The 26,880-nt window shown below is 37.1% G+C and overlaps 1 protein-coding gene across 1 annotated transcript; it reads right to left on the reverse strand.

Annotated features, from left to right (window-relative positions):
- Positions 1 to 221: 221 nt before the first annotated feature.
- Positions 222 to 25,240, reverse strand: tars1 (threonyl-tRNA synthetase 1). Its single transcript, XM_041786448.1, has 19 exons — positions 25,083 to 25,240; positions 21,905 to 21,982; positions 20,963 to 21,153; positions 19,836 to 19,959; positions 16,738 to 16,862; positions 15,860 to 15,977; positions 14,964 to 15,028; positions 14,392 to 14,470; positions 14,061 to 14,207; positions 13,236 to 13,334; positions 11,862 to 12,028; positions 10,956 to 11,118; positions 7,504 to 7,641; positions 5,194 to 5,271; positions 4,352 to 4,452; positions 3,862 to 3,966; positions 3,624 to 3,696; positions 964 to 1,078; positions 222 to 879 (listed from the first exon to the last, which is right to left on the reverse strand). The coding sequence occupies exons 1-19, from the start codon at positions 25,140 to 25,142 to the stop codon at positions 731 to 733; spliced, it is 2,175 nt and encodes a 724-aa protein (XP_041642382.1). The 5' UTR covers positions 25,143 to 25,240; the 3' UTR covers positions 222 to 730.
- Between the last annotated feature and the right edge of the window lie 1,640 nt (positions 25,241 to 26,880).

A 26,880-nucleotide genomic window follows, 5' to 3' on the forward strand; every position in this document is an offset into this window, starting at 1 on the left:
AGTGAATATTGTAACAGGTTAAAAAAAGGACATGTTGGTAGAATTTATACTCAGATATCCCTACTTTCAGTTCCTTGTACATCTTTGTAGTCATGATTCCAGCACATTTGGCTCTTTTGAATTATTTCACAGTTACTGAAAGATGCTGTTCAGCCAAAAAAAGAATATTTTACCAGTAATTGGAAATAAAGGTGAACATTAAAGAAAAGATGAGACAGAGATCAATAATATTTTTTAATTATCAAAACTGTAACCTATGTATAATTCCCTGAAGAAAGAATGACCGATACAAACAGTTTAAGAGCGTTACAAACCATTTCCCCTCTTTTTTTTAACCAGTCATCAATTTGGAAAATGTTTTTGGTAGCTTTAATGGTGCGATTTGTTCAATGTAAAAAAGTGTTCTGTAAAGCTGTTCAAAGATCTCATCATGTTACAGTCTCATAAGTAATTTTGTATATGTAGAAGAACAAGAAAGCTTCTGCTCATGAGGAGATAAATCTGAAGACTTGATAATAAAAATGATACCGTTATGAGGCGATGGAAGACAACAGGAAAATAAGGACATAATGACCATTCTGAAAACGTGATTTCAAAGGGACACAGAACAGAGACTAGGCACCAGTTTATCCCTCATTAAAGCTGATTTTAACCACATGGCCCTTTTAAGTTCACAAACTCGAGGTACTGTAGAGAGATGGACGAGTTGATAGCACAGGTTTGAGAAAGCTCAAAATTCTTCTTCAGCGTTTCTACTCCTCGAGGTCTTGAGGTGTTTGAGACGCTCAATGCACTCTTCCACGCTGCGCTCGCCATGGACTTTGTTATCTCGGGTGCGAACATTCACAGTGTTGCTGGTCATTTCCTTCTCTCCCACCACTTTGGAAAAAAGCAAAGAGGAAAAAAAATTAGTATCTAGACGAACAAGAAATAAAAATTAAAGAAAAGTGTGTTTGCACTGACCCAGGATGAAGTTGTACTGTGCCAACTGTGCATTTCTAATCTTTTTGTTCAAAGTGCAGCCGGGGTCAAGGTCCACGTCAGCCATGAAGCCAATGTCGTGGAAGTCCTGCCTCACCTGCCAGAAAGACAGCAGAATTAGTCAAGTCTGTGCCCGTGTGCATTAAAGTTAAACGATTTCACCTAAATAATACAAACTACTGATAAAATGTATTATTTGAGCTGACTCAACACTATTTGGAAAAGTTATTAATTCAGCCACAATCAGAGTTCAATTTATTTTTTAGTTAATGGTTTCATGGGTGTATGGGTGCCTACTTTGCAAATGTTTTGTGTAAAATTTGCTATAAAATTCCAGTTTGAGACACCAGTTTAAAAGTGAAACTGAAGTTTGATATTACAATAGTTGCATTAATTAAGCAGATGGACAAATAAAAACTAGATTAAACAGTTAAGGAAGGGCGACACACACCTGCTCTTTGACAGACTGTAAACAAGCAGGTTTGGTTAGGTATTTTTAGAAGAGAAATCAAAGGCAAATTCAAGTGACTATTACTTGTCTCTGTCCTAAAAAACCCACTGTAGTTCACTGTCTCAATTCTTAATTATATTTTAACCCATTCTGCTTTTTGCTACAACCTGCAAGCTCCCCTAAACCTACTGAGTCTGTCGTTGGACTTACTTGAAGCATTTCTCCCACTTTCTAGGATTTCAACAGTAACTTTGGTTGGTAAAATTTTTCATGATCAATAAAAATGATGGCAGAAAGTCAATAAGTACAACCAAATTGTATTAAGCTTTGGTACTCTTAAAATCTATACTACAGATTCAGTAGAACAATGTTTTTCTAAAGGAGGGGTCCTGACTGGGCACTTGGAGGAACGAGAGACAACTGAAACAATGGTCATGTACTAGAAATTTTAAAAAATGCATACACCGAAGACTAACACTATATGGAGATTCTTAACATAGCAAAATTTGCGAACTCCTGTGTTAGATAATGTAGTGTGATTTTAATAATCATTCTGGTTCAAGTTCAGTTCATTACATAAACTAAAATTTACCTGGAAGCACTACAACCATGAGGCATTACAAGTTTCTAGTCTGTGTTTATCAATAATAAACACAGGCTCCATAGGTTGGTAAGGTAGTCAAAATGTTTGATACTGTCATATTTTTTCATTACCAAATGCTTTGAACCAGTGGTTATCAACAGGAGGGTCTGGACCCAAAAGTGGGTGGTGAAGCCAAGTAGGGGAGAATGGGGCTGGTTGCCACACGGGTTGGTTGTCACACTCATATCTTGTCACCAGAGGGCAATCTCCCCAAATTTGGTATGGGCATTTCCAGAATTGGGATCAGAGCTCACCTACATAGTTTTCTCTGGAGTCGGACAGCTGAACTTGAGGTGAGAGGACTTTTTGTGTTTTTTATGTCAAATTGTCAATATTCGGCTCCTCAGTATTTTTATTCTAGGCTTTTACACCATGGATTCAGGAAAAAAAACAAGTGTTACCCTTAAAAAGTGTGAAGAGAATGCTATAGTTTAGATTGTTGTTAGCTAGCTAACTTGATGTTAGACAGTTGTTAGCCTTGATGCTAGCAACAATTTCCAGCTGGGGTTGGTCGTCACATGTCTAATGCACATTTGTTTTGTTCTTTATGTTGCTAGAGGAGGAAGATGTTCCTGTTCCTTGCTCATTTTGTGAAGTTTTCGAATTTATTTTTGCCTTCTTTGTAAGATTTTTCGCTTAAAAATAACATTGTAACAAACAACCCCAACATGTGTGACAACCATTCCATGATGGGGTCAGTTGTCACAATGTGTCAAATTGTCTTTGATAGTTAATTACCTCTTTGTTACAATAAGTCGGAAAGTGAAAGGGATACACATTTCAAGGCAACACCTTAAGATTAAATTTAATGTAGGAATGACTATTGAAAGACGTTTTGATGATGAGCAATACATACTAGAGTAAAACCTGTGACAACCAACCCCATTTTCCCCTATCTGGGTTGTGAATGTGTGCCTGGAACAAAAATTTATGGCAAAAATTCAATGATGTGCTTTTATTTTGAAGGATATGTATCCATCTCTTCTTTCATTAAAACAACTTCCTTGCATTAGATCAGCTGAGAAGCCCTGCTTTAAACGAAACCATATATGTTATTTTTGTTAAACAGTACTGGAAGTATTAAAGCAACTAAAGAAAAAAAAAATATATTTTTTAGTCATATTTTCAACCCAAAGCTGCCAAAAGCAGAGGGAGAGAGAGGGAGCATGCAGAGGTGGGAGAGAGAGTATGACTGTTTTTCAGTGTTTATGCTCCAAAGAACTTAAAAAAAAAAAAAAAAAAATCAAAACAACCAGAATTAGTTACCCCTAATAGTTTATTTTGGTTTATTCAGTGTCACTTTCTAATGTGCAAGTTGGATGTCAACATTAACTAAAATAATTAGTTTTAGGTGCCATGGAGGTCTTTTTTTCTGTGGTATCAAAAACACAGTTATTACATGTTTACTAGTATCATATGAAAACTAAAATCGTGGTAACATGATAGCTCTACAGGATGGGACAGTTTGGTTTTGATTTTAGAACACTGATAGACTTACATTTCTGTTTGTGCTGTTTAAGAAAAATATGATAAGAGGACAGTGATTACCTTCTGAGCGTACTCCTCATGGGCCACCCCCACAGGCACGACCATTACTTGGCGAGGAGAGAGCCAGAGTGGCCTGAACACACAACAGAACACATATAAAGAAACCTGAGTATAACAAAGCCACACAGAGCTCTGACCAATAACAGTGTTCAGAAAGAACTGAAAAATCGAAAAAATCTATGACTAGTGTTGACTCTTTATTGATGGATCAACCTCTTAAATTTGAATTTTTACAAACCATTTGCCTCCATAGTTCTCGGTCAAAATAGCAATCATCCTCTCCACTGATCCCAGGATGGCTCTGTGGATGATCACTGGTCTCTTCTTGTCATCACCATCATGGCTGCAATTTCATCACAGGAGGAAAAAGCAATTAGCGTTTCACAGAGAGACAAATCCAAAATGAAAACAACAGTGATCATGTTAAGGAATAATCTTTTTTTCCCCCTGTTTTTCTTTCTGATTAAAGACATTTTACAGTCAAATAAAAAACCTTAAGCTTCTGGGGCAGCTATAAAACTGTGGCAATTCTCCATGAATGGACGTTGCATTTTTTTTATAAAGTGTATCCCATAATCTTCTTCCCCTTCAGCACTTTTTCCAATGACACTATAAAAAGTTATTTCTTTGGGTAGATAAATTTGTGCTATAATACATTTAAAGACCATAAGTCTTTTATAGCAGCTGGCCTTTACTGATGTGAATTTTAAAAGTAGCAGAAGAGTTACCTGACAAAGGTGAGATTGAAGCGGATTGGAAGCTGGAAATCAAGCTGGATTGTGGCACACTGATGGTACCGGCCGATTGCATCCTTGATCTGAATGTCAATCTGCAAACACAGCGCACAAAAACATCAGCAATGGCCCTTTGAATATTTCCCAGTTAAAGCAGATTGCCCACTGTTTCCTATAGATCATTTTCCTGGACTTTTCTAGTGACAATTTAGCTGGTACGACAGGAATACATCATGCCCATAAACCATGTTCCTTTCCGTCTGATTCGAAAGATGTGCAGTCTATGGTTATAACCATGAACTAATACAGGCTTATAAATGGGGAACTTATCATAAAATAATGCAAAGACACCTACAGATTTACAGCACTAAATTGTATCAGTACAAGTAGAATCCAATAATAGTTTAGGTATGTAGAGCCAAACTTGCCCTCTTATTTTCTACCAGACAATTAAAACTAGGCTATTTAAAAAATGAAAAGCCCAAAAGTATACTGCATCCGTCTCCCTAAAAATGACGATGGTAATAATGACAACAAGTGATCTAGCACAACTTATCTCATGCATCAGACTTTGCTTCTTCAAAAGCTACTAACATGTAGGCTATTCCCAATACCATAAGCTATTGTCACTGTTTGATATAACCGCAAACATCTTTTAGTCCTTTCAGATGACAATGGCATCTGTTTTTGGGACTGAACAAAGACAGTTTGCATTTTATCTACTCCGTCTACTCATATGTTTTCAGCAACTGCAAAACTGGTTAATTGTTTTCTAGGTTTTTTCCGGGACACATGGTAACCCTCTAAGTGCATCATTACTGCAGTACATTGCTCACCTTTGGTCCATAGAAAGCTCCGTCACCGGGGTTCAGAACCCATTTCTCCCCAAACTCGTTCAAGCTATTCTCCAGTTGCTGTGAAAACAAACAATTACAGCTTTGTTACACTATCAATGGCTGACCAACATGCAAGTAAACAGTGTTGTTGAACAGAGCTGTATATTTGGAGCTGACATTTTCTTCATCTGGAACTAATCACTGAGCTGAGAAATGTTAACGTCTCAATAATACTTTATTGTTTCTTGTGAGGGAGTTAATGAGGTGAAGGAAACACTCGTTGAGTTCTGTTCCAGTCACTATGCCAAGTTTACAAGTCAGACACATTTTGTGTACATAATTTTCCACCTTTGAGCATATAAACATTAATCATAAAAAGTCACAGCAGAATTTATGAAATGTTTTCCCGCAGAAACTTCTGTCTGATAGGTCAACAAACAACGGTACAACTTTTAAGCTATTGTAATTCTCCTAACAATATCATATGTTATGTTGGTGCAGTAATGCTTTTCTTATTTTGACAACTGTGATTTAGCAATATATCGTTATTACCATATGCAGTCAAAAGCAGTAGGCACATCTCTGCACAGTTTTCCTCTTAAGTGCTATCTCAAAAATACAGAGTGATTAATATATATAGTACCATTGCCACTGGATTGGTTGTTTATAAAATGACAAGCCCAAACTGCCCATTATCAGTAATGTTATGATTGAAACAGCAGAAGACACGCTTAATAATTAAGTTAAGATGAAACATGGAGGACAAAACAATGACACCATTGCCTGCAGACCAGAGGAAACTTAAAAGGAGCTCTTTAAAGTTTATGAAATATCAAAAAGACACAAAGAGACTCAGTTACAAGGATTAAACCCCCTATCTGTAGTATAATGGCTCACATTTTATCTTGCGTATTGAGCTGTCATCTTTTAAAGTATGAATTTGGAAACAGTCCCCTGTGGGCAACTGTCTGTGATTAGTTGGAGCTTAAGCCTGAGTATATCTTTCCAGTGGCTGTGAAAAATGGAGCATTTTCTGTTGATTAAACTGAGAACGCATTTTAAAACTCATGAACATTTTGACTCCTGGCAGCCTGCAGGAGATTAAGATTGAGATGCCAGGCTTACATAAACCTTGAAAAGAATGATGATCGATGTGACAAAAATATGACAATCAATGAAGATGGTTGGGGACAGCAAGGCATCAAAAGGAAAACACAACAAACTGAACAAAGCAAGATGCCCAGCTGATGTAATATATTACTGCTAACAGTAAGCAAACCTTTCAGTCGGATCAAGAGAGAAACAAATGTGATGTGAAGTCTAACCTCATCCTGCTGTAAGACAAACAGATGCAGGCTCTTCTATGCTCTGTGTTTGATACACATTCAGAGGCTTCTGTCCATACTGTGCACTCATTTCATCAACATTTCTGCATATTCTCTGGATGCCTATGTTGCAGTAGCAAGGGTAATCGTGGGGGCTGTGCTGAGTACAAAGAAACCTTTGTAAAATTGCATAACTTCTATCAGTATTTTTTATGTTAGCTTGCCTGGTCAGAGGGGCATACATCTACAACAGAATAGCTTGGTAAACATCAGGTGGATCAGCAGTGAAGGAGACGTGTAGGTCCATTTTGCCACTGCAACATCCTTTTTCAAAACCACCCCCTTGTAATAGATGCATGGGAGTATATAGGCGCTGATGGCTCTAACCTTTTGAAACATTAGATCTATTTTCAATAATCCGTGTGTTTTACAAAGTTGTGCTTCCAATAATACAATCCAGTATACTTATGACATCATTATACAACTAATGTCACTTAATGTTGATTTTCTAGGTTCATCTCCATTTCTGGAGAATGTTTAAAGAAGGAACCTTGATATGTTTTATCTAATGCTGACATTATCATTTGTTTAATTCACTTATTCTTGTTCTAAATTTGATTTTGTTTAAACATAATATGCGCTCTCCCAAACCTTCTTCAAGCTGAACCTAAAATGTAAAATATAGAGCTGTTCCACAGAGAGAGAATTTGATTTGACATCAAATGCAAACAGTGATGGCACTGATGTAGATTCTCGGGAGATGAGCGAGAGTTTTCTGATCTGACAGCAGATCTGCAGCATAAAAAACTAATTCATTAAAATATAAATGTCCTCTAAGTTGACAAATCACACTCTTCCATTTGCTGTCTGTGATGCAGCTCCAGACTTTCCATTTAATAATATCACAGATCAGCCTCTTATTCTCCACTGAGACTGCTGAGCACATTTTCAGCCACATGACAGAAGCAAGGATGCCTGTGATTACCTTTTCTGCCTGGTCCCAGATCTGCGGGTCCCCCAGGAACTTCTCTGGTCTCGTGGACAGGTTGAGTTTGAAAGTGAAGCCAAACACGTCATACACAGTCCGCAGGAAGTCCAGACAGCCCTTAATCTCCTCTTCAATCTGGGGTCAAAACAAATTGAAACTGTATCATGCTGCAGGGCATTGCTGCAAGTATAATTACTGCTGTAATGGGTGATTTCATCTTTGTACTCGCCTATTAACAGAGAATGAAATTATATTGTAATCAGAAGAAATTAGACCAAACTGCTCAGATTAATAGAGATAATATTTCATGACTGAATATTTCTAGCAGCTAAAGCTGTGATTTTCATTGCTACTGTGCTGCTTTGTAGTTTGAAGGTACTAGTTAGGCAAGTGGTTCCAAGTCTTTTTTTTTTCCTTTGGGTCCTTCTACTCATATCTAAGAAAAGCTAAGCCCCAAATGACCCACTTTGAAAAATCTAACATCAATTTTAATTGTTTTCATTTGAAAATCCAAACAAAATAGGCATTCAAACACTTTCTCTTGACAAGAGATCTATGTAAAAATGATCCATTATTACAATGGTGTATCGGGGCTACTGTAGAAAAAAAATTAAGCAGATCTGTTCATTTTCAAGAAAAAAAAAATCACAAATTCTCAAATTTTTAAAGTCATTAACATGAGATTTTTTTGAGACTATTAAGTTGAAAATTCAACCTGTTGTCAGTTTGGTACTTTGCTTTTTTTTTTTTTTTTTTTTTTTTTTTTTTTTAACTTTACACTGTTGTAAAAATTACAATTTTAAAAACTTGCATTTTTTGAGTTTCTAGTGTTAAAATTTTAGACTTTTTAAACTTCTTAATTTCATTTTTTTTTTTTTTGTTAATTTTAAACTTTTTAAACTCCAAAATTCTTAGTTTGATTTCTTGTAAATATATGATTTTATAATCTCAAAAATGTTTTTATGCCCCAAATTGTGACTTTTTTTGCACAAAAATGAATAAATCATCTTCATCTGTCACCTTTAAGGGTGAGTCTAATGTTTTCTGTCTCTAATCATGGTTTAAAAAAATATATATGTACATCTTATTTTGACAATAAAAGAGCAGACCTTGTCCCATGCCCACCCTGAGATCTTTAGGGCACCCCCTAGGGGTGCCCAAAAGTTAGGCAATTGTGTGCCTTCACTGAATTATGCTTTTAAGGGAAGCACCTTTAACATGAAGAACATGATAAAACAGGATACAAAACACAGAGATGAAAGTTAAAAGGACCATTTCAATAACTATGTTTACATGCAGGATGTTTCTTAAGACCAATTAAAGTCATTCTGATTGGAGTTTCAAAATGTACCATTATATAGATGCTCAATCAAGTGATACAATTTTTGATGCCTGAATACATTCATCAGGCATTTAATCAGAATAAAAAAGTTATCTCAGCTTTCCAACCTGTCTAATGTGTCAGAAACAGTAGAACAAAAAGCTGATACTTCCTATTAAAGTTAATGTAAAATGTTATAACTTGTAAGAAATTGATTTCTGTTGACTATTTTTCGATAAACATGGGGACAGTGACGGTCTACAGGAGGACCTTCAGACACTGTTAAAGAGAGGGGCATGCAGGTATGACCACTAACAGCAGTTTAACCCTGAACAGGAAGACAAATTTGGATAGAGTTTAGTAATGGACACCAACTGGAAAGATAAGAAACATAAAGCACCCCTCTCATTCAGAATGAATTCAAAATCCTCAGACTGGTATGTTTACACACCTTTTTATTTTGATCAGGCTTTTATTCTGATTTGTTGCATTTATATAAATTTAACTGGTGTCAGTGAAAGAAAGTCTCATAAATTCTGAAAGAGCATCAGTAATCTGAACATAATGGCAAGTTTAAGATAAGAGCACATTCTCTACAGGCTGCATTAAGTTTGCTTTAAGTTGGTGGATCAGAACAAGCAGCATTTTCTTAGCAGCAGCAGGTGAAAACAAGTTAAAAATCTGAGATAATTTGTACACAGAGTGCAATCAAATAATTAACCATCTGAATCCACTGCCATTACTGATAAACAGAAAACACAATCAGTGGGATCCTGGCTACAGGTTGCAGTGTCACTACATTTGAACAAATTAATTAAGGAATCTATTCTGGCTTCCAACATCCTGTTTGTTCTCATTGATATTGGCAGTGCTTCTCTCTACTGAAAAGACTTTACATGCAAGTTGCTTTTCCAGACTGCAGCAGCCTGTGGAGCCCACCAACTTTAGCTGAGAATGTGACAGACTTTTACTGACATTTTATGAAATATGCAGCCAAGACACTGAACTTTTCTGACACCTTTTCTATCTCCCAGTACATCAAACAGATTTAATGGCAAAGTGGAAACATTTGTCACAATTATTGCAGGAAAAAGGTGATGGTGGGATGAATAAATCCTTTCTTTAAAACTTCTGCACCAATTTAGCTCTGCACTCCTATAACACTGCCAGACTCATGGCTGACAGATTTGTTAAAGTATCAAATCAATGCAGCAGAACCAGAGATATTGTCTTTTAATTGCATCCATTCTTCTATTTTTTTGTCAAAACCAGGGGCACACATTACTCACATTGCATTTGAAAAAGTTCAGCTTCATACTGGGGTGTGATAGAGGTGCCTTATGTTGCTCTGAGCTGCTAGCCTCCAGCAGAAGAGGCTGCAGAGGTCTGTGAAATTAGCTCACTTCTTTCTGACTCCAAACTTGCAGATTATTTTCATTTGAAAAGTAAATTTTCAGCACAAAAACATTGTAAGATGCAGTTTGTCAGACTTTAAACTAGTGTTGGGCAGTTAATAGTTTCAAATATAATTTCTGACAATCAGAAAAAGATAATCAAGATGATCTCTGTACTACATACTGTGTTGCACTTGTTTTGTTCATGAGTGGATCCTCCCTTCTACAGAAAAGTGCAAACTCTGCCCTTCTCACCAAAATAACTCATTTTAATTTAAGTGAGGACCAGAGGGGGCCATTGATTGTACTGTTTGAGAAACAACAGTGCTAAAGGACATCATTGAAAGGCAGCTGTCTGTTCAGAAAAGGTCAAATGACCTTAGTCATATGAACCCACTCTGGTTTTGAGGAGTTGCATCCATAACAATGCAAAATAACTAGCAGAATTCGTTGCATTGGTGTGGTAGCGTAACGTAGCATAAGTGTAATTGTGCTTAGTAACAGTGGTCTTAATATCAACTAAAATAATGATGATGATTTTTGCCATAATTGAGCAGCCCTTCTTCAAATGGCCCCTCTCATGCTCTACACATGCTTTCTTTTACATATATGACGTCATTTAAGATTTTTTATGTAAGGTGTTTCAGTAATTTTATCATCTAATTTTTATTCCTTAAAAGATGTCCCCTTTTTGAACATGGCTGAGTTTTGTCAGTGCATCGGTATGGACTCACCTGGTCCATGGTGCAGAAGATGTGAGCATCATCCTGTTGGAAACGTCGAACACGCGTGAGACCTGTGAGGGCTCCTGACAGCTCGTTTCTGTGCAGGACACCAAAGTCAGCCATGCGGAGTGGTAACTCTCTCCAGGAGCGTGGCCGGTGATCAAACATCAGACTAAAGACAGATGAGCAGAGCGTGTAACAACACACATACTGCAATTATCATCTTCTACTCTGACTTCTCACAATAACTGGAAATTGCTTCACTGCTTCAATCCTTCTTTGAAGACAATCAATATTTGATTTCACTAACATCCTGCACTGAGACAAAATGCGTCTGCCATCTCAATTTCCATTTCAGTGCGATCTCCAGAGGGGCTGCCCATGAGGAGCGCTCATAGATTGAAGCAGTAAAAGGAGATAAAAGATTTGAATACAAAGAGCTGCAGTCTGGTTCTTATACACTGCAATGCAGCATTCAGCAGTAAATTAAAGTGGGTCATTCAAGCACAGAAAACATGGCAGGAGTATCAGTCTATTACAAGTAGAGCCGAACTGGATGACAAACTGATGTAGCAGTGAAAGATGAAACTTCTCACAAAGAATGAGTCAACAGCTGTTAACAGACCCACTGTGCAAAATTACAAAGTGTGCTAAAACACTGCTTCATGGTTTCCCTACGCTACGTGACTGAAAGAGAATCTTTTGTTGGAATCTATACTAAAGAGTAAGAGCAAAACAAGTTGCACTGTGACCTCATTTAATATTTTAAACTATTCATGTTGGAAAGGAACATGTCACACTCCACAACCATCCATGGAAACTATGTAAACTTAAAGAATAAAACATAAAATTATAATGGCCTGATTTATCCATCAAAATCCGATATCATTTTGGAAACTTAAAAAGACTTCTCACCAGTGTCCTGGGCAGTTCATGGGTTTGAGGGCAAAGATTTCCTTCTCCACCTCGAAGGAGAACATGTTCTCACTGTAATGCTGCCAGTGACCGGACGTCTGCCAAAGCTTACTGTTGTAGATGTTTGGCGTCACCACCTCCTGGAAACCTCTCTTCCTGTACTCACTCTGCCAAATAAGATGTCACACAAAGAGGATTAGTATAAAACTGTTCTGAGTTAATGCCATGATAATACTATGAACTAATCACAACTACAAACAAAAAACTTAAACCATTTTTGCATTACCTTCACACTCACTGATTAACAACTCATGAGTAAACTGCAGATAACTCTGAAGGCAAAGTCTGGAAAACTATGTGATTCTTCTGCATATTACACTTGTTGGTTTACACATTATGAAGGGATAATTGAGATAAACTGAAAGAACAAAGCAGTCATTTTATATAAAATTTTGGCTTTGTCTGATGTCTGCTTTAAACTTCACAGACAGCTGAGGCAGGAATATCTGGCACAACTCCACCAACTACCAAAGAAAACAGAAAGCTCCCACAACATGCGCAGTTTAGAGAACAACTGAAGTAGACCGACACATTTCAGCTTGTGGCCTTCTTTAGGGTCAAAATGCGATGGTCTAATAAAGTTGCTCTCTAAACTACATGCTTGTGGAGCTTTATGTTTGCTGCTTTACACTTCACAAATGAAAATCTAATTGCAATAGTAAAAGTAATTTTCAGATGTTCCAGGTATTTTGTTAATTTTACAAGCATAGCTCTTAAAGCACCTATCTTCATTCAAAAATCGTAACTATAATTGCTCCCGATGTTTAATGCAATGCAAATGCAACATATGAAAATTAAGAACAGGGAAACAAACATTTTTCAAAGCTGCCAATCTTGTCCCTTTTATATATCTTTATTCAAAATAATTGGCAGACAAATAAAAGCTATGCTGAGATTCTTAAAATGGTTTCTTGTTCAAGGGAACATCTATTTACAGCATTATTGTTGTGGGTAGATGTGGTATAATTAAGGTTTTTAATGTTTTGTATTTATACTGATTTAATAAAGACAGACCCTTTTGTCCAAAACTTTTTTCATTATCCTGTAATTGTCACATTTAAGAATTGAATACCCTGCATTTAACTTTCTTACCTGTTTAATGAAAGAACATAATGCTTTGAGTTACTTTAATTGCAGGCATATGTTTTATAATAAAGTATCTACCTTCTAAAGGTCAAATTATGTTCTTCCCTTCTCCCCAGGTCCCTGTGCTAATTTAAGCTCTCTGACTCATTCTCTCTGTCTTTCTAATGTCTCACAGTTCAGAGAGATCACAGCATTATATTCACTCTGCCTCTGACAGCTCTCACTTACTCTAATGAACTCAATCAAGGTGTTGTAGAGGAAGGCTCCCTTGGGTAGAAAGAAGCAGCTTCCAGGACTCAGGTCATGGAAGAAGAAAAGGTCCTGCTCCTAAAGAGGAAAAAAAATCAGGGCTTGTTAGTGTATGTGAAAATTACAAGTAGCTAGCACTCAGGTCGAACTGGTTTCAATCAATAAATTCCATTTAACCAGGGTTTGCATGACACAGTGCTGTCTCCTGTTCATTGTTTTTACACCTGTTACAGTATTACATGAAAAGCAATAACACACACACACACCCTGTTTTGACTCGTCAACTCCCTTAAGCAAAAAAGGACGAGGTCATTTAGTTGCTGGCATACAATTACAGCTTTACAAAACTTCTTAAACATCTCACTGAATGCTTTTAGAATCAACAAGAGAATTTTATCACCACCAAGAGCTGGAAAAAGCTGTTTTTATCATGTCACTGTCAGTTTTATTTTCAGGATAGAAACACAGAGGAACTTTCTTGTAATTCCACAACTGAGCGATACCACCCCTTTTTTTGGGGCTATTCAACTCCAATACTAGATATTTTTTTAATATTACTCTCAATTACTGTCAGATCACACCCAGTGTGACCTAGCTCATACATGTAGGAAGTACTCTAGCTGGATTTGATAGATTTATTTGGAGTTTGGATAATAACCACACCTAAGTAGTAATACCAGAGCTTAATGAAATAAAATGAAAAATACCACTTGGTAACCTTTAGCAATGACCTGTAAGAGACTATGTTAAAAGACTACAACTGTCAGTTCTTTTGCCAAACAACGTTAACATATCATTTCTTACTCGACCCAGTTTGCGATGATCTCTGTTTTTGGCATCCTCCTGAAACTTCTCCCACTCTTTGAGCATTTTGGGGTCAGGGAAGGAGATTCCATAGATCCTCTGAAGCGTTTCCATGTCTGCTTTTCCCTCCCAGTATGTAGATGAATTCTGGCACACCAAAATAGCACATTAGGCTTTTCCATACTTTTGAGTCCATCACTCATTAAGTACAACAGAGAAGGTAACTATTATTCTTTAAACGTGATAAATGTGCTTACACTTAAAGAATCCCAAGGTACACTTACATCTACCTGATAATTCAATATACAGCATCAACAAAACAAACATTCACCTTATGGATTTTTAGTGCCTTGATTTTTCCAGTATGTCTCACATGGGGCCCCCGACACAAGTCAATCAAAGGACCACATCTGAAACGCAGAATGAGTGTTCAATGTCTTTTAAAAGAAGAATAGGATTACCAGTGGTATTGTGACTGGAAACAGCCTCAAATTTTCTCATGGCTATCAAATCCTATAAAAGTACCAAGAGCAAGAACTCACTCTGTCTCAAGTTGTGTGTGTTCTACAGCAAAATTCAATGTGTAAAAACAAAGGAATAAGTTACCGTAGGCGAAATAGTAATGGAAGTATGGTTTTTCTTTTTTTCGAAAGTATGTCCAAAACAAACAAGTAGTGCATTTCACGTTATCATTTCAAATTTGGTCTGTGAGAAAGTGTTAATGGCAGGACAGTTGTGAAGTGTTTGTGATTATGAAGAAAAAATATTTTTTCAGTGTAACAGGCTTACATATAAGGCTCTGGCAACTCAAATAATAATTCAGTTGAATTCACTTAAATAGCTAAAGTACTTCAGAAGATTTTTACCCTTTAGGTAAAGACATTGTTTTTAACATGTACTCACCTGTAAACCGTGGTGGTTGGAGTAGTAACCTTCTCGTTCAGAATGCGACACTTGAACTGGTTGTACTGCAGTGGAGAAGAAGAGTTTTCATAGATCTGTAATTTCTGAATTGTTCCTTTTTTATTTCTATATATTTGTTGTTTTAAGGCAGTGGTTTTCAACTAAGGTCAGGACCCAAATGTGTGCCTTGAAAAAAATATTTTGATGAGAATTCTCATGTTTGGAAGCCCTAAAAGGACATGCATCCATATATTTAATTTAACTCTATTTTGCTGTGATGATGAGCACATTTTGGTTGTTTTCTCAAGACCTCAACCTATCTATCTCATTATTTAATTTACTAAACGTTAGCATCAGGACACTAACAGACAGAAGGGATTGAACCGTCTCTGCTTTGAGAGAGACAAAGCTACAGTGTGCTTCTTTTAATCATCCAGGACTAAAGACAAGTAAAATATGAATTAAAAAACACCTTCAACAGGTAAGATGTTTGTCCCTGCTCCATCCGGTTCAAGTCAAAAATAGGCAAGCACTCCTGTAATTAGCCTACCCCCTGACCTTACAGTGAACCACGGTCAGAGCGCAGCTGCCTGGCTCTGTGCCAAGTCTGATGATTTGGTAAATTTACCTCACAACGAACAAAACGCATTAAGCTGGCTTTTATTTTTCAATGAAGGCAGTGACATCAGCTACAAACCGACTTAAGATATACTGCTCAGTGATTTCATATAGTTGTAGCATTAGGGGGTTGAGGTATTGCCCCCAAAAATGCAACTTTTTTATTTTTCATAAATTTGAGTGGCTGAGAATTTCTGGACAATTTGGTAGCAATTGCTCATTAAGGTGGAGGTGTAGTTTCCTGAGGCTAGACCAGCTGAAAACCACTGTTAGAGTACCTTGAACATTTCCAGCAGAGTTTCCTTTTTTATCTCCAGCCTCTCAAATGGCTGCTTCTCCTTCATAATCTTCTTGCACAAATTTTCCAGACATGGGAAGTCATTGCTTGACACACCTCTGTCAAAAAACATCAACAGGTTAATGGAAAGGTTTTTTTTAATGCAGGCTTTGTAATTATGCAAACTGTTTTGAATGCTAAATTTAGTCTGCCAGTGTTTGTAGAGGGTTCCAGGAGTATGACCAGGCATTTAGCCATGTGCACAGACATTTTATCTAACAGTTTAATTCTGACTTCCACAAAACTTTAACCTCTACCAAGCATGGGCAAACAGTTAAAAGTCCTTGGCTTTAGGGCATGGGCAATGTCAAAATATCCTTGCAAAGGAAAAAAAATCCCAGTCTCTAAGAATGCCATTAACATAAAATGACTTCATTAAGGAGGTTGTAGAATTAATTAGACAGCTCTCCTCACGGTCTCCCGCTGCCTAAAGCCGAGTGAAATGCATCTGTTTTTAGGGAAAGGTCAAATGAAGAAGTTGTTTACGATGAAGATGTATTCAAATATCTGAGAGTGTCTAAAAGCACTTTCAAAGCCTCACTCAACTTATCTCCACTTCTGTGTTTTAAATAGATTTGCTTTAAGGCTTCAAATTTTGTGGGCCGATATATAAAGATGTCATTTAAATTCCACGCCTGAGAAAAATCCAGTTTGACAGCATTAGTGTCATTATACTCCACCTGTTTGTATTTGCAATAGCTCTTAGACAGAGAACCAGACTGGCAGCCGCTTAGCTTTGAAGTAAACAACCAACACAAAGAGATGACTAACACAACTAATTATGCGGACAAATGTGAAGCCAAAGCCTGTGCCACTCACTCATTGTTCTCCAGGAACATGTCGTAGTAGAAGCCGTTCTCAATGGGAGGACCGTAGCACAGGCAGCCTCCGTACACCCTCTCCATAGCTTCACCCAGGATGTGCGCGCTCGAGTGCCAGTAAACCTAAAAAACATGACCTAATTTGAAAATTCAGTAAAAACTGAGTCATCTATTGTGATTTTTAAGAGTTAGAAGCACACTGGAAAGAGTGATGACCTTCATGTCTGTGCTAATGTAACATGTATCGACAGTAACTTTGTTGAAAAAAAAAAAAAAAAAAAATCAACTATGTCACATCACTTCCCTTGAATTCTGTAAAAAATCGGAAAAATGTCTTACAAAACCTGCTGACAACTGGAAACATTAAAAAGCAAATTGGCTGAGACGGTTAAATCCCAAAAGTGCTTAAAAATGTGAAATGACAAATTGCTCTTCTTCTGGGTAGATATTCAGCACCGAGTACGGACAATGGAGTTGAAATTGGACTTTTATTTTCAGAGCAAGTCTCATTATTCACTCGACACCGGTTGCTGCCATTTTTACGAGTACATGATTGCAGCAGTATTTTATCTAACGCCCTCACGTCTCCTTTTAATGTCTTTTTGAACTGGACATTTAATGAAGTAAGGTGTTAGGTTTACTATTGATTGTAAACCTGTCATTCATCAGTTTAACCTTGAATATGTGGATTAAGCTCCCCCTGCAACAAATCAATGGGATTAAACGGACTGGGTGTGTTGTCCTGTATATAAACCATATATTCTGAGTCATTCAGTTTTGAACTTTGGCTCTGCGTTTTAGTCAACCAAAGAGTTACCTGTCTTAATCCTTCATAGTTAGCACCAAAATGAAAATCAGTCAATGAAAATAGTCATATTTTTACATGTTGACCCTCAATGTCAGTCAAACACTGTAACATCTGCAACACAGCTGCCTGCTACTAGTCAGTGTTGTACTCAGACTAGCTGAAGCTCTAGTTAATGGGCGTGCTCTCACTACTTTGCTATCTATAGATAAGCAAATGAATACAGTGAATAGAACATTTCATTGGAGCAGCATGTTTGGCAGTGTTTTGGTTTTAATTGACCAAAAAATGATGCTGCAATGCCCTGAACACTTTTAGAGCAGGAATGTGGACATTAATCTGCAAGAATTGAAATACTAGAAGTGCTGTCATTGCTAATGTTAGCAATTTTCATTAATTGTAATCAATTTTTTATTGTTTTCTGTGAGTTTTCTTACCTTTAACCCTGATTTATATTTCTGCACCATAGCGTACACCAGAGGTTCATGTAGCCCTGAACCTACTCAGAGGTCTATGCACGTAGACCAGTGAATGCTTCAAGGTTGGAAATTAACTTTTTTGCCTACCTGCCACTGTGACAGGTGGATTCAAAAATCTACCTTCCACTCACTTTAAAGCATTCAAGTTATAGGCTTTCAACAATTGGGAATATTTTAACTATACTTGCATGCGTTCATAAACAGGAAAACATGTTTGTTTTTTTTTTGTAATTTTAAGGCTGGTTAGATTGCAGTCAGATCTTCAAATGCAGATTTAACTGTAAGTAAACCTGAAAAAGTATTTTTCCCCCTTTCTGATTCCTAATTTCCTGCATATTTATCACACTTATGTGTTTTAGGTCATCAAACCAATTCAATATCTCACAAAGACAACCCAAGTAAATACAAAATGCAGTTTCCAACTGATGATTTTATTTATTAAGGGAAAAACTATGTTTGTTGTTTTAAATTTTACTTACGTTTAAGTAAGTGTAAATGCCTGACAAGGTGTCCAGTTGTCAGGTATTAATTGTCAATGTGGAGGCCTGAACCATCGGAAGCGCAGCAGAGGACGACTGACCCAGACTGAGAGACCATTTAAAGGCTCAGGAAACCTTTGCAGGTGTTTTGAGTTAATTAGCTGATTAGGGTGTGACACCATGACTTTCCAGTATTGAACTTTTTCACAATATTCTAATTTTCTGAGACGCTGAATTTTGGGTTTTCATTATCTGTCAGCCCTAATCATCAAAATTTCAAGAAATGAAGGCTTGAAATATTTCACTCTATGTGTAATGAGCCTATATAACATATGGGTTTCACTTTCTGAAATGAGTGAGAAAAAATAATTAACTTTTTCATGATAATCTAATTTTTTGAGATGTACCTGGACTTGGGTTTTCTTTGGGAGTTATTAAAATTGGTTTGATGATCTGAAACATTTAAGTGTGATAAATATGCAGAAAATCAGGAATCAGAAAGGGGGGAAATACTTTTCACAGCACTGTGGGTCCGCTTCGCTCCGGTCATAAAAATCAGTAGGAATATGCAGAAAAACAAAATTTAGTTCATTCTGTTTACTGTCACAAAATCATTCTGTTACGCTGCTTTTATTTACCTGCCCCAGTGGTTGGTAGGTTGAGCAAATTCACCTGACACTGCAAAAAAAAGAAACCTACATTTGACTGGTGGCAAGTACCAGTTTCCCACCCTGAGGTAACTCCCAGTCTGAGTGAAGCCTACTAGCATTTTGTGTGTACTTGACAGAAAAATAAATAATCGCAGATGATGATAGAATTTGTCAAATCTAGTTGCCTAAATTCGAAAATATTTGTCCCTTTTTTTTTTGATTTCCTCAAAAATTTCCCTGCCCTCTACCTAAACTAATCATGTGAACACACAGGCCATCTCCTCCAATATTTCCTTTTTTTTTTTCTTTGAAAATCAACCGCTGCTCAATATTCACCGCAGAAGTACAAACAAGGTTTTAGACTAGTCAGGCTAGTCTGAACTCAATTGTCTATCGAACCGATTAAAAAAAAGCTAACAAGAAAAATCCCTAAAAAGCGCCATAAGACAGATATAAATGATGGCATTACTGTTGCTATTAGAATTATCTGATTGTACCTTTTGTCAGGTAACATAAAAACTTGGTAGGTGAGAATAGCTCACAAATGAAAGAACCATGCAGCAGTTTTCTTAAGAAGTATTTAAGAGGTTTTACTAAATCACACTGCAGTTCCCTCTTTTAATCTATACATGAGGGGAAAGAAAATCATAAATATAAGAAGAGCAGGGATGAAGTGGACTTACTGCTTGAGCCTCCTCATCATCAAACTTAAGCAGCTGCAGGCTGCAGTCATCCTCCAAAGGTCTGTCCAAGTCCCACACACTGTTGTTCACTTTAGCAATCACTGTGTTGTCAGCAAGACCTTGACTAGGAATAAAACAAAAGTATTTCATATTTAATCTATGCAAAGATGCAACCCTAGTGCCAAGAGGTAAAATATAAAGCTTGTGGTACAACTCCAAAAAAAAAAAACATTTTCAAAACTCTTTTTTTGTAATTAATCTTACTTTTTAAATATATAAATTTGTTATTTAGAAAATTTAGAAAACTATTAAAACATTAGAATGAAGCTCTCTTTAGTTTGCATGATGTATTGGTCATGTCACCCTGTTATCACTAGTTCTACAACAGGTGTAGCTTGGCTGGTCAAACAAGAAGTATATTTATTTACTGTTTCACATCCTGTGCGTTAGGAGGATCTTTAGATATTGGCTCTGCACAGTCAGAAACACCTATTTGTATCCCTGACTCCCACACCCTAAAACATCAGAAATACTCTTTGACTACCTTGGTCAACAAATATTAAAAGGCGTATGATCCACAAAGATTAAAACCATAAGCAACATGTGCTCATTGCACCATAAAACCTACAAAGGTGGGGCTGTGGTTGGTGCTTTTAATCAAATGGAGCAATGCTGGCAGTGAGATTCGCAATGGTGATGACTTACAATCTGATATTTCTTAAAGCTTCTTGCTGTGTTTACTGTGTAATCTGTTCATGTGACCTTTGGTTGTCAACATTTGATCTTTGCTAACATGCTCCTATAACATATTGAGAGATCATTCACAAACTAGGCTAAGGAAAATCCCCTTTTCATCTGATGAGTTTTTTTGGCAGAGTATTTTCTCATCCTTGGTGGATGGTCTAGGGTTAGACAGTGTCATTTCCAATTACTGTTCTCATAATGTGGGAGTTGTGAAGTTTTAAAACTTTGACAGTGATTACAGGCTGTCAGAATAAATTTGACAGGAAGGCTTTGGAAATTAAAATCCTGACGCAACCTTAAATTTGCCCTTTTCTAAGCATAAGTGAAAGCTGGGTGTCACATTTAATTAGTATCAAATGCAGCAGTTCAATCCCCACACTAACCTGATTCCACTAGCCACCTGGTATGGTGTTGTCTTCCAGGACTCGGCATCAACCACCTTTCCATCAGGCAGGGTGACCTTGATGGCCCGGCTGTCTTTTGCAGCCCTTTCTGCCATCAGGGCATCATGCTCAGCTTTTAGCTTTGTGTACAGAGTGAGGCGGTCATCAATGTACTGAGGTGGTGGTGATAGCTGTAAAGTAACAAAATAAAATGAGTGTGTATGATGCTGGTAAGCCAAAAGCTTACAATACCCTGAAGGAGAAAAAAAGTTTATCAGTAGATAGGGTGAGGGGAATGTTTGAAATGATTACTTTTAATAGACAACAAAAATATTTGACAAGACTACAATCTCAATATGAATTGAAAACTATTAAGCTGATTGCTGGCTGCTTTCAGACATTTAAGCATACAATTACACCAACATGATAGAAATGCACACCATGAATAAAGTCCTTGTAAAGGAAGATATTGTTGTGATGTTTAATTGTAGTAACTGCTTTGATCAGTACGATATTGGGAGATTTTAGCTTAAAAAGTGAATTATCGTATTGGCAGATAAAAAAATTTCAGCCGATAATTACAACCAATCAATTGGCTATAAAAATCTGCCTATATCAGCTGTAAATAATGGCTATACGTAAGAATACGTTTGTGGAGTTTTAGTCTGAACCAAAAGACCTGCTTCAGCTGAAGTCTTTTTCTTTATTAATCATCATTTACATTTACACTTTAAAGTGTGTTGTAATGCATGAAATGTGTTCATTTGTTCATCCTCAAACTTTAAATTGTGAGTTTTAAGGACAGAAGTTTTAGGTCTGAACCATGTTTAGATATTGGTTACATCATTTTGTGAATATATTGGCATATCGAATTGCATCAAATTCCCGTATCGGGAATCCCTAGTAACTACGTACTTTCTGACACTTAATTTAGCAACTCACCTCTGCCCTGCCTCCAGAGTCCCCTGCTGCGTTTTTAGACTTCTTCTTGCCTCCATCTTTATTACCCTCAGTAGCCCCCTGTCCAAAAAAAAAAAAAAAAAAAAAAAAATCATACCATTGTGTTAATGGGAGTTTTCTGACAATCTAAAGAAAATTAACTACTACATTTATTTCTACACATTATGGAAAGCACACATGATCTTATTGGACAATAGTAATATTTAAAGTTACCAAAAGGCCATACAGTACATTCACAGACACAAACTTTGCTGAGGCTGCTGTTTTGTGACTTGTATTACGGTAGTAGTAGTAACAGTTAGGACATGACTTGAGACCTCTCTTAACCTTTATGTTGTCCTGGGATTGACGTTGACCTGGTTTTAAAAGTTATTTAACAATAAAAATACATTTTAAATCCAACTGCCTAAAAATAGCATGAATGATTCCCTGCTACACCCTTTGCAAATATACATTTCATGTTCAATTCTAGCTAGATGTTGTTATAAAAATGTATGTTTGTTGTCTTGGTGGGTAAAAAATGACTCAGGGATGCTGTAGTTACAATAATTCACACCTGCTAAACTTGACACTAAAATAAATTTGTGTGATTTTTAATAAATGAGCCATACTGACTACAAATAACAAAAACAAGTATTAATGAAAACTAATGTTGGCTTTAAAGCTTTAACACAGAGATGTTTTAATCTCAAAAACAAGGAATAATCATCAACCAACCTTTATAGCACTTTTCATACAAAGCAATGTAACACAAAGTGCTTTACACACAAACAGAAAATTAAAACAAAAATACATGAGTTCATCTCACCAGCACCCACCCCACCCCCACCCCATCCCTCTCCTCTGTGTCCTGGTTGAGTTGTAGAAAGTCCTCTGCCATCCATGATTTAATACTAAAAAACTGTTAAAAAGGGCATTGCATGGCCTGTGTCATCAGGAGACACAGCAACATTAAGTTGAGTGTCATCAGCATAGCTATGGAAATTGATGCCGTATGACCTGATGACATTTCCCAAAGGTAACATAAATATTAACTCATTGAGTGCCATTGACATATATATGTCAAAGTGTTTTTTTTTTGGTGGCTGGCACAAGGGGGCACTCTCACGAAAATTTTGGGGCTTCTGGGATACGTAGTCAAAACACTACAGTCGGAAGTGACGGTAGATCAAACGTCAGAGGTGGAGACCCAGGGGTCAAAGAGCAGAGCGATCGTTACGGAGGTAATCTAAGCTAAAAGTTCTAACTTAGACGCTGAAAGAAACTTTAAACTTTTGCCTGAGAAATCGCTTACTCGCTGAAACCGACACTGAACTTAACGACAGCAAATCCAGAGATCGGCGCTTTAATTCGACTGTCTATGCGGTCAAGACGTAGAGAATGCTGCAAGGTTCCCCCCATGCGTCGGAGAAATAAGGCAGTCTCTCGCCAGCTAGATGCATACAGCAACAAGCAGGAGAGGACGTGGGCGTAAAGGGGGGTCCCGTGGAGGCCGTCCAGTTCCAGAGTGTGAATGGCATGACAGTGACGGGAAGCATTGTTATTTATTTTACAATAAAATAACATTTGTAATACAATTTTCAGATATCTTTTATGTTATTGAAGGCAAAATTATAACATTGAAATCACTGTTCTGCTTGACAGACTCTTTCAAAAAATGCATTTTTCTCAGCTTTCTAGAAAAAAAAAGTGGTCTTTTTGGTGAAAATAGCCTCTATTCAACTTTAGATAAATCAAGAACGGAACAAGCTACAAACAAACGTTTTTTTCCATGATGAAATAGAGAGATTCTTCTTTCATTTGAGCTATTTGGTGTTTTCAGAATCATAGTACAAAATATTCTGTGGGTCTTAAAAGATGACTCAAAATGGCACAAGGCACTTTCTGTTTTATAAAAGGGCTGGCACTCAATGAGTTAAATAGAGTAGGGCCTAAAATTGAACCTTGGGGTACACCACACCTCACTCCATAATATTTGGAAGAGTGATCCCCAAGATTCACACAAACCTTCTGTCAGTAAGATAAGATTAAAACCAGTTAAAAACAGTGCCAGAGGTGACAATAAAATTATGTAACCTATTTAAAAGACTTTTGTGGTTCACTGTATCAAATGCTGCAATCAGGTCCAGTAAAACTAAAACAGAAGGTAATTTATTATCCATGTTGGACCTGACTTCATCAACAATTTTAACTACAGCAGTCTCTGTACTGTGATTTTATCCAAGAATTTTTGGTTAAAAATGGCAAATTTTATTAATTGTAATTGTTAGGTACTGATATATCCAAGTTGCTTCTCTTCAGAAGAGGTTTATTAATAGAAGTCTTTAAAACAGAGGGGAATACACCTGTCTTAAGAGAATAATTTACAATGGTAACAGGATTGGGTTTAAAAACATCATAAAAGTTTTCAAAAATGTCATGTAAATAAGTCATATTGGCTGTAAATGTAAAATAAAGTGCAAGGCATGCATGAATGAATGCTTATCCATCAGGGCACATTAGAGTAGTTGGTGAAAATGATGCAACAACACTGAAAATTTGGACACTTTATGCAACCATGCTTTGAAAACGATGAAACCAGAGTGGGTAAAATTTGACCAACTGGTCCAAACGAAGAAATCACAAGGGTCAAAAGAGTAAGATCTGAGTGAATCCAGCACAAATGGACAAACTAGAGGGTTTACATGAGTTCTGAAAGCTGACCCTTAAATTTAACAAAAACATGCTGTTCATTTAAAGCATGCCGATTTGTACAAATACTACAACTGATTCGTCTACGGTCCCTCGGACAGCTTAAAAGTGCATTAGGTCGTAATTTAAATTATCTTAATTTTGAATTGAGTTTGGCTCAAGGTTGTTTAAAACAAAGACATACATTGCAAAGTTATACGTGCAAATCTCCCTTTAGCTAAGCTACCTAAATATGCTCGTTTAACAGCATTGCGTAGACAAAAACAAGACTAGAACTAATACTTCTGTTGTCTTACTAGCATTAATTAAACGCCGATATAACGCTACTGATAAATAGTTAAGTTAGCCGTAGCGTCAGCCTTAGCTCCGCGTTACCGGTTGAAGTATGACAGCATGCATCTGTCTACAGGCTACTTGCTAGCAGGCTAATGAATATCATAGCTAGGAAGTTATGAGACCGGAGTGTCACCTTTTTCCCCTCGTCCACTTGCAGTTCGCTCATCTTCTCGACGACAGTCTGGTCAGCCATAACAAGTGAAAGGCTACCTTACTATAAAGATAACTTAGGCAAGTCTGGCTAACATGTATGGACTAAAGGCAGTCAGGATGCCGGGTGAAGGCTGATGACGTAGCCGGATATTGCAATTCTGATGCAACATTGGCAGAGTGGGAGGTGTTCAGTTTAATAGGAGGAAACTTCACAGAGATTAGACCGCCTCCTAAACAGATTACTTCAGCGAGGAACGTTCAAACCGTGCCGACGCTTACAATAATCTGGGTTGCATCGTAAACAGTTAAAAACATTGCATTAGACAGCGTCTACCAGCCACATTATCAACTTAAACATTATCCTGTGAGTGTGACCCAAACCGGTTGACTGACGTTTATGAAAAATCCTTTCCTAAGTAAAGAAACGATTCCTTTATTTTTAAAAAAAATGGAAAATGAAACAAGTTTTTTTAACCAACACTTACCCCCCCATAAATAAATAATCAAAAATTTTAATGATAATAACCATAATAGAAATAGTATTTATTTATTTATTCATCTATTCATTTATTTATTCAACATCTGATGTTAAAGAAAAAGTTGCTGCAGTGCTCTAAATATCAGCATATTGATAGCAGAAAAATTCCAAGAGTTTATCATTTATCCCTAAAATACAGATATGTATGGGGCACCAGTGGCTGAGGTGTAATCCAACAACTAGGCCATTGTTTTCCCCACTTTGTAAATATGTCATATACAGTGCCTGTAAAAAGTGTTTTTCCCCTGTGAGTACTTTCAGGGCGTGAACAGCCAAGTTCAAGTCCAGCCACACATTCTCTACTGTACTGATGTCTGGGCTGTGACTCGGCCAATCAAGAACATTCCCCTTGTTGTCTTTAAACCATTTCTGTGTCTTTTACTGTATGCTTTGGGTCATTGTCTTGCTGGAAAATAAATCTTCTCCTGAGCCGTAGTTCTCTTGCAGAGAACTACAGCGTAGATGGGATTTTCCTATATTTTGCCACATTCATTTTACACTCTATCTTTACAAACGATGCTGCCAGTGACAAATAACTTTCTCCCACTTGATCATAGAGTCTCCCACATGACTTTTGATCAACTCGAGTCAAGACTTATATGAATTTTCTTCAATAGTGGCTTTCTCTTTGCCACTCTACCATAAAGCTTTGACTGGTGAGGAACCCGGGCAACAGTTGTTGTATGCAGAGTCTCTCTCATCTCAGCTGCTGAAGCTGCTGAATCCTTCAGAGTAGTCATAGGTGTCTTGGTGGCCTCTCTCACTAGTCTCTTTCTTGCACGGTCATTTAGTTTGTGAGGACAGCTTGATCTAGACAGATTTACAAATGCGCCGTAGTCCTTCCATTTCTTAATGACAGATTTAGCTCACTCTGGGGTTCAGTGCCTTGGAATATTTTTTTGTATGCATCCCCTGACTTATTAACCTGGAAAACCACTCATACACAGCCTTTTGGAAAGGGCAGAGCCTTTAAAAAACATTTCAGAGGGTGATTGGATGAAGGTTCTGTCTGTCACATCTTTAAGGGCCAATCAGAGCAACACACGTGACGTTGCCACTATCGAGCTGCTATGGACTAAACTCTATAGAGAACAGCATGGCGATTGTAGACATGACAGTACACAGCTTTTGTCGTTTTTGAAAACAACTCACTAATGTTCTTTGTTCTTCCCTTAACAAAGAAATCTTGCCAAGTTCTGATAAAACTGGCGCTTTAGCAGCATCCATGCTAACGTCTTCC

The sequence above is a fragment of the Cheilinus undulatus genome, linkage group 5 (genome assembly GCF_018320785.1).
Source record: "Cheilinus undulatus linkage group 5, ASM1832078v1, whole genome shotgun sequence".
NCBI classification, from domain to species: Eukaryota; Metazoa; Chordata; class Actinopteri; order Labriformes; family Labridae; genus Cheilinus; species Cheilinus undulatus.